Source organism: Cygnus atratus, chromosome 3 (genome assembly GCF_013377495.2).
Source record: "Cygnus atratus isolate AKBS03 ecotype Queensland, Australia chromosome 3, CAtr_DNAZoo_HiC_assembly, whole genome shotgun sequence".
NCBI classification, from domain to species: domain Eukaryota; kingdom Metazoa; phylum Chordata; class Aves; order Anseriformes; family Anatidae; genus Cygnus; species Cygnus atratus.
The window spans coordinates 41,035,033-41,046,835 of record NC_066364.1 but is presented as its reverse complement, the minus strand read 5'-3'; the positions used below and the strand labels follow the sequence as shown (position 1 = coordinate 41,046,835).

At 35.3% G+C, this 11,803-nt stretch overlaps 1 protein-coding gene across 15 annotated transcripts in view; it reads left to right on the top strand.

The window, feature by feature from the left end:
• EPHA7 (EPH receptor A7) overlaps positions 1-11,803 on the top strand; it is a 164,158-nt gene that overhangs the window by 61,963 nt on the left and 90,392 nt on the right. Inside the window, exon 6 of one of the 15 annotated variants that reach the window (XM_035559518.2) lies at positions 3,114-3,232. The exons of the other annotated variants lie outside the window; for them this stretch is intronic. Coding sequence (XP_035415411.1) covers positions 3,114-3,166 — 53 coding nt within the window. The 3' untranslated portion in view covers positions 3,167-3,232. Of the gene's footprint in view, positions 1-3,113; positions 3,233-11,803 lie in introns of those variants that run through there. 15 annotated transcript variants of the gene reach the window in all.

Here is an 11,803-nt window from a genome sequence, read left to right as displayed (position 1 = left end):
TTGATTTCCTGCTAGTGACTACTTTTTGAGCTATGCTTCATCTTCCAGCTTTCAACCGCAGATCAGCTTTCCCACATTGATAGGATTACATTATCTCTATATATACTTCAAACCATTGCTTCATTTAAAAATAACTCCAATTATAAAAATCATGTTTTTCTTTTCTTTCTAACAAAACGTTTTCCTGGGAAAATTATTTCCTATAGAAAGACATTTTTTAAAGCTAATTTTTCCTAACTACTTGCATTAAATTGTGGTTCTTAGAAACACATATGTTACAATGATGGTTCTTTGAGTTTACATTTTGCTTGGTTTATTTAATGGGAGCTACAAAGATATCAGTGCCTATTATTAATAATATTTAAGATACATTCTAATCTATTTTAGCTTTTTTCTGGACTAGTAGGCAGACAACATAGTTCTACTGTAAATGTTCTGCACTCCATGGCCACCTATTTAAAAGGGTAAAATTAAAGTAAAAATGAACATGTGGTAGTTATTATTCCTCTAGTTTTTATATGTCTTTTTAATACATTTCAAAAATGGATTGGTTTATTTCTGTGTACTAAGACTGTCTGTTGGTCTCAAATCACATTACCCTAGGCTAATAATGCAGATATTTTGACAGGAGGTAGTTTGCCTGAATTAAGCTGATGGATAAAAACTTAATAAGAGTTCCAGTCTCTGTATAGCAAATACCATCAGATTGGTGAAAACAGTTTGTTCATTCACTGATTATATCAGGTCATATTTAATGCAGTGAAATCCACAAGGTTATAGAGATACTGTAGAATTGCTAGGTCGGGCATTATTGTAAGATTAGTTCTATTTTATTATTATTATTATTATTATTTATTTGTTTTTTTAGGATTTTCACAAAGAAGGAAACTGTTATATAGACTATAATAAACTATGGCATATATGATACATAGTTTTGACAATTTTATGCATATATGTAATATGTATATATATAGATATATAAACTTTAAATAATAAGCAATATGTCTTTAAAAAAAAAAGCTTACTACAGAATAGTCCATTGATAGTATTTGCTGTTTTCTAATATATTTAGTTCTAATTTGTTCTAATATTTTTCACTGAAAGATAGGAGAGAAAGCAAGAAAACAGATGTTAGCTGTGTTGCTTAGGGTCTGATCCTGCACCGCTGAAGTCAATGGAAGTTTTGTCATTGACTTCAATAGGAGCAGGATTTGAACCTTATGCTCTATCAGAACACAAAGGAAGCAAAGCAATGGGCACTTTGTCATCCTGAAATGAAACTTCATATCACATTTTGACTCTGACTGTAGCAGGTTTTTGCACATCAGTTTGTGGCTGAATGACATTTGATTTTTTATTCAAGTACACGAGAAATGTGATTTAATTTGTTTTTCAAATGGGTATCAAAACTCCCCTGTACAGCTGTACCATAAAAGTTTTTTAGAAACAGATATCATTTTTTTGCCAAGATATTAAAAGAGTTCTAGTAGAGACTGTGAATTTTACAATATTTAGAAATAAACGTAGTAGGAAGCTACAGTAGAGCTTTCAGCTACATGAAGACAAAGTAAAGCTTCAGCTTCACACAGCCCAAGCTCTGATTTAGGTATAGACAGATCAAGTTGCTAGGTATGTTAAATGTTTGGTAACAACCTGCTGGGAGGAGCATAACAGCCACAGGGCTGTTACTTTCCCGTGCACTGAACTATTGAAATAGCAGGTTATGTCATCACAGTCAAACATGTGCTACTAAAGCAGACTTCTACCAGTTACAAAACAAGTAACTATGTACTTGAGGAAGAAAGCGATATGAAGTACAGTCTGTCCAAAGAAAGGAGCGATTTGTTTGCCAGGGTGAAACAGGAGACTTGGAGACACTTTTTGTTCTAACGTTACAAATATATACTGAACATCTCCTCAGATGGACATCCCCTCAGTTACTCCAATTGTCTTTTTAAAAATAGTGATGAAAATCTAAACCTAATCCTGAAAAGAAAAATGTGTGTGATAGCATCACATTTTCTATGACTGTTTCCAGAAAGGTTTGTGAAATAAGAGCTCTACTTCTGACTCCTGCTAGGTGCGTTTTTAGCCTTTTGCTTTTTCTTTCCTTCACCCATAGTTAGATTGCATCTCATGGTGGTAGGTCCTTTTAGACTGAATGGGAGCTAAACAGTACTTGTGCTTTATTATACAATTTGTGTAATGCAATTTATTATACAGTTAGTTCTGTAAAGACCTGGACTAACTCAAAGACTTTCAAGATACCTGCAGTTCAAAAACAAGAAATTGCTCGATACATTTATATATGCTGATACACAGTTAGTGTAACTAGTTATGTGCAAAGAAAGGTTTCACATATTTGATTTTGGCAGCATAACTGCATCTCCAGATCTTCCTTTTTCCACTTCCAGTTAACCGTAGTATGATATCTGTATGAAGTATCTATCTAAGTGCTGAACACCACCAGTAGGATTTCATGAATGCAATGCTATTTATTTGGTATATTGGCCAAATATGTCATTCCTTTTCCAAAATAATTTCATGTTGACGACTATGAAAAGTAGGTAAATATCTGTTCTGAAACTTTAGAATTTCCTTAGGAATTTCTGTTAGGCAAAATAGTAGGATGATTATATATAGACCTAAGAATAGAGAAGTACAGTGGAGAAACTGGCAAAAGGGAAAGCCTGTTCTGATCCTGTCATAAATGTTCTCAGAAATGTCTTTAGTTTGTTTGGTGGAGGTTCTTTTTTCTCATTTGTACCTAATAGTGATGCTTGCCTGTGATACTAATAGCTTGCCTCATAAAAGCATGGTGAGGATTTGCTTTTCAGTATTTACAAAATAGTTTTGAGCTCCTTCAATTAACAAAACTGAAATCATTATATCAGTACATCAGAATAATATAAACTACTTAAATTAATCTAACAAAAACCGCTGTACTCATGAGTTCTAAGAATGTATTTCAGTAGTGTAATTTATTAAGATGTTTCATCTGTTTGTTATGTTGCCTAGAAAGAATTCAAAGGATTCAAAGATCATAGTTGTTGCGAAATAAGACATTAGATATTTTGACCCTGTATTTCCTAATCTTTGATGGTTTCTTTCAGACCTGTTGAAGAATTCAAGTCCCATTGTCACTAGAACAAACAAAATCCTCTAAGTGCACAGATGCTTTTCAATGAGAAATGAACACTATTGAAAGGTGCTATTGCAAATACATAAGTGCCATCATAACTGAAATGCTAATTGAGCTTGTATGTACTAAATTAAAAAATTCTTCAACTGTAACATCTCTCTAGAGTGAAACATTTGATGACAGCATGGCAATGAGCCAGCCCACTGTAATGATTCCTGTGGAAATCTTTAAGAGAGAATACAGCTTATAACAGGGAGAGCTAAAGAAGTTTCTCCATTAAGCTTAAATGATAGAATAGCTAAGTGTGCAGCTTCTATCTAGATGGTAGAGATTGCTCACATTGGTGCCTATTTAATAGCTGAAAGATCTTTGTGGTGAATCTATCACAGCTAGTGTAGTTAGTATGCCAAAAACGTGCTGCGTGAAGGGGCAGTGAATGTCTCAAATCAAGAGCTTAAAGCAAGGTTCAGTCCACCACTTAGTGTTGAGGTTCAATCTCATAATTAACTGTCTAGCAAGAGTCGCCAAGTAGATTTGTCCAGCATTTTAAGACAATGTATTTCCAGTCTGCTTTATATATGTATTCTCATTAGAAATATAGTCAGAGATTCTGCTGCTGCTCTTTCAGGACAGATCATATTTTATTCAGCTACTTACTTTTTATTTGTTGCATGTGCCAGCAAGCCTACTTTTTTTTTTTTTTTTTTTTGGAAGAAAAACACAGTTTTAGCTAAACAGGCTATTAGGTGAAAAAATACAAATCTTTCATTTCTGGTCCACGGCCTTCCGGCTGTTTTGGGGAGTACTGATAGCCCAAGAATGGGTGGTTCACTTCTGGCAGGCAAGGGTGAAGATAGCCAAGCTTGTCTGGAAAGCTAGAGCAAAGTAAAGGTCCGTGAAGAGCTGGGCTTGATCCTCCTAATGCTAGTGGGGTAGTAAGAAGAGAAGACATAATAGTGATAGCCATTGCTGACTTACCAGTGATGACATCTCCACGGGCAGCAGCAGATTCTCCAGGTTCTGGAATAGTCCCAGAAATTAGTACGACTAGACAATTTTTGCCATCTCTGACATTTTGCTGCCCTGCGTTGGCTTTGCTTGTGATACAAACAGCCCTGGCTCCATGGGTATGTTCCTAATTGAACAGTTATATCTACTACTCTTTAGTTTATGAATTGTTTTGTGCAGTTCGGCATTTTTGTAGTTCTTTCCTAGTATAGTCAAAATATATCATAGTGTCTATTTCTAGAGGAAATTCTTAGGGCAATTTACTGAGGAAACCATGGTTGAAGCCTGCAAATTGACTACAATAAAAATGTTGTCCTCAGTTCAATAGTTAACGTTAAGATAGGAGATGCTGATTATTTTTTTCTTTGCTTCATTAGTGATGAATGGAAGCAAATTTGATGCAGACAGCAGTCTGGTGGAATGATGCAGAGCTATCTATGAAAACACCTGTACTAATCCACCAATGCAGTAAATTATAGCTACAAGCAGAAGACATTGATCCAAGCGGATCATTAACAGCTTTAACCAACTGATCCAAGTAATAGGGTAAATGAGAGAATGTTATCAAGATCTGATTTTTACAGCTGTCAACTACAATTGTTAAAACATGGTAACCACTTTCTCTCAATTTCAACCATTTTATGACTTTAGTTTAGTATATGCTACTGTGGGCAGTCAACAAGGATCAATTAAGTGGTAAACTACACAGGAAAAAATTGCCCAGCTATCATGCACTCCATTTACCAGGAGGTCAGTCACAAAGGGAGAGATAATTGCTGCAAGCCAGCAAAATTAATCGGGGATGAGCCAGAAAGGATGATGTATGTTCTGTGACAAAGTACGTGACAGAGATGTATGCACAAACCTGTAGCTGCTTGCCTTGTTGAGGACACAAGGACAAGAGAAGGAGACCTGTGAAAAACAATTAGCGTGGCTTCAGTGTGAGCAGTTCTTAATTATCCATAACATGTCGACATCAGATAATTAGTGTCCCAATTTTTAACAATATTTGGTCATTAACTACAGTAGAATAGAGAAGATAAAGAACAGAGCCATTTGTCTGAGCTATGTGTTACATAACTATGTCTGCCTGTGAACATAAGTCAACTAAATCATGCTCATGAAAATGACACAGAAATCTTCTTATTGTTCAACCAATATAAATGTCCTAAATTCAAGCTTATAACAAACTGCATTTTATGTTTCCAGAAGGTAGTTTGTTAAGACTGTGATAGCAACCTACAAAATAAAGCAGGCTTAAATGACAGCTGTAGTTTAAACCCCCAAACTTGCTGATTTTTCATCTGTACTCTTAAATTTTCAGGATAATCTACACAGCAAGCAGGATAATTCATATGACTTAGGCCATTTTAGTATTCATGCTAATATAGAAAAGGCTATTTTTAGTTCAGTTTCCTAAAGAGACCAGGCTGTGTGAGTGTGCTATCTGTGTATCTCTTTGGACAATTTTCTTTCATCTCCTTTCAATATTTTTTGATCATTTTTAACTACGCTTGACAGAATGGTAGAAATCTTAAACTCCTACATGAAGTTAGCAGTCCAGTGAAGACCTGTACCATACTGAATGAGATAAATCCTGTATCGGATGTAAGTGAATCCACTTGAAACACAGAAAACTGTAAGAAAATTATTCACAAAACTGCTGGAATTTTCTAATGTTAATGAAAGAATTCTGAAAAGTGCAAAAGGGGGTGTTTCTTATCTTTCTTCCATCTTCTTTCAGCTATGTACAAGCACAACAAGACAGAGGATAAGAGGGGGAGATGCACGTACACATATACATGCATATTTGCAGCTTTATTTTTTTAATTTCTCTTTCTTCTACTGTATTTTCCAGACTTTTTAAGCCAGATCTCACCTCCTCTGAACTGACCTGTAAGAACAGGTCCTGCCATTGTTATTCATAGCTTTTCTTTTTAAGAATGGCTCTCCTAAACTTTCACCTATGCTTCAACAGTTCATAGTTGTACAGGATTGTCCACTGAATCCAGGGTTTCCACTCATGTTTGCATTTACAGAAGCAGACCCTCAAATTTCTGTATCTTCTTTCTCAGACTTGCTGATGGATGTCTAGCATCTCTCCTTCTGACAGTCTCTGTCATCTAAGTGTTTCTCCTTTCTGAGTACCACATTTCCTGCTGTGTCACAGAGTGCTCATTTTTCTTCATAGCACCCAAGCTCTTTTCATAGTAGCAGCTGAGTCAGCAGGCCAGATTCAGAGCCAGTAAACTCGGATGCTTATGTGGAGAAATGCCATTTACTTCGCTAAAGAGTCTATTTAAGTTCATACAGTCTCTAATCAAGCCTGTGAAATGAGGAATTCAATGGTAATATTTCAGAGCCAATGCTCTAATGATCTGTCTCTGTGGACCTCCTGTGGAATTATTCCAAATATTCCCCTGTGTAGCTGAAATCAGAATTTCACCCTTAGTTCTAAGTATTTGTACTGCAGCTTAACTAGCAATGAAAAGGGAAACCTGTCATTGTGCTTTATATTGTGTAGATTTAATCTCATGAAACATTTTAGGGCTAAACATTCTGCTCTTTGATGCTGGCATTAAACATTAGCATTTAAATCTTTGGTAGATATTTACATTGTTGTAGTCAGTGGAGATTGATAGATTTCTTTAGGGAGTGATTTGGAACAGAAGCCAAATTTAGGAATTGTGCATTGACTCATCCTTAATTACAGAGGAAGCTATAGATTACCTTCCCTATTTAGTCACCTAAATTAACTGCCAAAAGTAAAATGCCATGAATGCCCCCTTCCTCCCACCCCCATATATGCAAATGTTAATTTCTGCCACAGTGTTAATAGTAAATATTTGCATGATTCTTTTTATTTTCAATAAAATACTTAACAAGTACATTAAAATATAATTTATTGTCTTCAGGATTTTAAGACTCCTTAAAAAATAGTTTGCTAGTTCTAATAGTAATTCATGATACTAAGACTGTTTGAAGCTTTTTTACCGTTGGCAGAATTAGCTGAGATATTTAGTGAGGATATGCACGTACAGGTGTGTCTTTAGGGTTATTTCATTTGATTACAGTTTACAGCACTAATGTTAAAATGTTTCAAAAATGTAAATTATTTATTCTATGCTTTCTTTCTATTTTAATAGCAGTTAAGAGCCCCCATTAGGTGGGCTGCAGGTGCCTTACAGTTTATCTTACCTACAATAATGCAGTGATGACCACCCATCAGCATTATATACATTTGTGTAGGCAATAAATTAGCTCAGCCTTGCAGTGGCACAGAATAATTACAAACAGATAACCTTCCATGAGCAATAAATCAGAGTAAGTGAACTCCTTCACCATCCTCCTGGGAGCAGTTTTTCAACCTTTGCCCTAGAAGGTACCTCAGGCTCCCAGAATATTATCGTAGTTGTGATGTTTTAGAGAGTAATTTCTAGATGCCAAAGAGGAAACTACCTTTCGCACCTTTGCTGACTACAGCAGAAGTAAAGGATGGAGGTGATCTCTCAGTCAGAAAAGTCCATCCTGCTTAGCCATTTATAGATCAAAACCAAGAGCTCAAATGCTCCTTGGATACTAGCAGACAGGCAGTGAAACCCTAAAGAAGCATGCATTCCCTGTTTACAAAAGCTATGCCCACACAAATAAGGCCAGGGTCCATGGTCAGGGCTAATGCTTGCAAAGTTATACCTGTTTATCTCCCCAGACTGTGTGTCTACATCGAGGTTTCCCACCAGGGAAGAATCTCGGCCCATTCTAACTGTAGACTCGTGTCTGAACGTTGCCTAGCAGGGAGGCAGCTAAGCTAAATCTGTGCCCAACAGGCTAACCATGCTAATGCACTAACAGCATGAGCAAACGTGTGTGTATACCCCATCCTCAACTCTACCACAGTTTAGTTTAATAGTCTAAGCTCACTAAGTTCACTGAGCTGTATTTATAGATTAAGAGGTCTATAAAATTTAACTTCTTGGAAAGTACTGTAATAGGCTAATCTTAAAGTGACAAAACTATGCACAAAATCAGCAAAAACTCCTTTCCTGGGGGAAACACCACAGCTGCCAAGTATGGTGAAGATAGTGAATGGTTACCAAGCCTCTTTTCTTATAGACTCCTGTGAATACAGAATACTTACGCAGATTGGGAATAGTAATGCTCAGTGCCACAAATTCTGTTTTGAAATTTGTTTGTGGTTTAACATTGGACATACAAAAAGGGTTTTGGTTTGGACTTCATATTTTCAAAGTTTACATTAGTTTTCAGTATTCATTTAAATTTTCATTTCAACAACTTGCTATGAGGCCTAGGGAAGGGAAAAAAAATCAGAGGACACAAAAAATAGTTTAGAAGTTATTTATGAAACATGCAGAATTGATGTTTCAAAATCTGGGAAAACCTTAATTATATTTTGGAGAGAAGAAATTAAGTAAAGGATTTCAAAGGTCTTCTTGCTTATTTGTGCTCTGACTCAAAGGCAGTTTTAGGTTTTTCTTTAAACCTGGTAGGCTTCTAAGGCCTTCAAAATGGCTATTTACTGCTTTTAAAATAAAGAAAAGGATAGAATAAATTTTCTTTTCATTTAACTTCCACTGAAAAGTTAGATCACAACCTAGAGAGTTGTGATCTCAAAAATCCACTGAGATAAGAAGGTAATTATTCAGTTATCCATTTTTGCACATTTTAATCATCAAATTTTACATCCAAAGAAAGATAGTTTTGACATTTCCTCTAAAATCTGAGAAATACTTACTCATGTAAATATTTTTTTTTTTTCAATTAGGGAACAAATACTTAGAAATTTGCACAAGCAAGCAATAAAAACTGACTTGATCCTCTATTTTTTCTGTGTTCAGAAATGCATTTAGTTTTCAACTTAATCAGTACATCTCAAGGGCACCTTTGGTGTAAAAGGAGTGCAGTTTGACCCCTGTCGCTTTATAAAGAGTCACTGATCTCCATTAGACTGTATATCCCACTGGGTAGTATCAGTTGCCCTTTTGTTATTGTAAGCTCTTTCTCTTACTTTTACTGTTTAAATAAATATATTGAAGTTAAAGAGTTAATGACAAATTCAGGAAGTCTTGACTTAACGGTGATGAAGTGAGACGTATTTTGTGCCATTCAATGTACACAATTTATAACCCCGTTTGATTACCGCAGCATGTCCTCCATTTATAAGGATTGCACCCGGGGGACTAGTCGACTTACTAATTCATCACTTGCTGCCTTTTACGGTTGCAATACTCCTTTATGGGATACAAGCAGAGAGTTCTAGTAATCCGAAAAGTGCCAGCTGACTGGTTCCACTCTAGCTGACCCTTTGTCTGCAGGCACAATGCTGATAACTTCTCTAAGGGTTCCTCTTTCTCAGAGGCTGCATTACAGTCCTGCCTTTTGTCTTAGGATGGGAACAACACCGTGGAGCTGCACTCAATGGCCATAGTTGTTGCAACTGGCAGGGAGGAAAGGCCTTCCACAAGTTAACCTGTAGCTTTTTTTAAGTGCCTTTTGATTTATCTGTCACCTGATCCATCAGCAATGAATAATTTTCATGGAAGGTGCACTTTAATTACCTTCCCATTTGACTAGCATTATCATGCTCTATCTAGGTAATTAATCTCACAAAGTATCCAATTTCAGTCTTTATTGCTGGCAGGCAGGCCTTCTGAATTATATGTGCTTGAACGGGCATTGGGTCTGTTTTTAAACCAAATAGGCCATGAAACAAATCTTGGGTCCCTTTTTTTTTTTTTTAATGTTGTGGTCTGATTGCTTTGGTTGACACAGCTAAGATTTGCACAGTGTAGAGCAGGAAGGGGCACTGGTAGAAAATGGTGGCTAATACAATGATAAAATAGCAAAGATCATAAAAGTCAATCAGTCTCTGAAGAAATAGTTACCATGTTGTGAAACTAGGTAACGAAAATAATTTTTCACACTTGAATGATGTATAGCTTTTACAGTATGAACTCTGTATGCCAAAGTTTCTTTGTAGAGCTGATGCATTCCTCCCAATATCAGAACAGGAATTTGCAATTGCATTCAGGTTTGTGTTTTATTGCTCTGTGGGTGAAAGACAGACCTTTAAAAATGTACTTTTGAATCAGCAGATTAAGTATCCTGGTAATAAATTTTTAGAAGAAGTTATTATTTTTTCTCATGCCTGTCTCATTAAAAATGGTAAAGAGTTAAGGTATTTGGAAAGCTGAACAAAAACTATCTCCATGAGTGAAAATAAATAATACTGTAGTGAGAATGTTTCATTCAGTTGCCTATACTTTAGACATACTATGTCTATTTTTGAACTTTGCAATTTTTCTGAAAGTGTCTTATCTCCTCTGTTTCCTCTCAATTCCCTTTCCACCCAGCAAAGAACATTTTTTACAGGTTAAATTTTACAAAGGTTTTGACAGAAACATCTTACCTCAAATACACTTGAGAATTCCATGTGAATTTTCACAGGTCCATTTCCTAGACTATGGAAATAAATGTACTCTACAGCAGAAGCTGATAAGAATGTGTGCTTTATTTAAGGTTCATTTATTGAGTACAGAACAGATTTGTTGAATTAGAAAAATGTTTTCCAATAGAATTAAGAAAGTATGAAATTTGTAAAGGAAATTATGAAATCTTAAGATAGCAAGATTTTTCTTTCTTGTCATCATTTTAAGTTAGCCAAAACAAGCTGCTTGATATCCTTAATATCCTTACTAAAACCCCTTAAAATAAGCAGTTTTACAAAGGCAGTACTGAAGTTGTAGCACTGCTTCTTCTTTACTCTTTGCAGGACTTCTTTAATATCAAATTATTACCCACCAGAAAATTTGCTTTCACATTTAATGGAGTGTTATCAATAATAATAATGATAATGATAATAGTAATTATTATTGTTATTATTAATTTGATTGTAAGTTTTCCACATATGAGAAAATTTAGTATATTTGTGTCTTATGCTTGGAAATATCTTAAGAGAAAAAAATCTGAAAATATTTAACTGGATGAAAAGCAGAGGCCATATAAGTCTCACTTCTACCACTTTGAACTTCAGAAAATGAAAACAATGAACAGTATGGAGATTGATCCTGGAACCCAGAAACTTTCACCTTTAGGTCACTAATTCAAATTCAGTCAACCCAAGCAGTGACCAAAAATTGTTACCATATGACAGTTGTTTGTGAACTGTGTGGAATTTAAATGATGATCTCAGTTCATTTTCTTTTTCATAAACATCATCATAAGCAGTGCTTTTGGAAGTCACTCAAAAGAGAAGGTAAGATTAAAGGAGTGTGACCTGGTAAACTTTTCACTCCTGGTTATGATCCCTTCAGGTGAATGCAGTAGCTGGAGAATTTTACGTTGCTGATGTACCACCAGAGAGAATTTGTAATTGTACATATTCTCTGGATAAAGAAAGAATAAACTAATTCAGTAGTTTATTCCTTAAATACCATATTTTAATTAATTTGTGACCCAGTGTCCTAGAACGATTGCCAGTCTCATGCATATAAAAAGAAAAAAATCAACTTCCTTTTTTTTTTTTTTTTTTTTTTTTCCTGCAGCTTTACCAAATGATAAACTGATCTCTTTAGTTTTGCTTGCAGTTTGCCAGGAAAGAACATATTTTAGTACTCAAGTAATGGTTCCTGACAT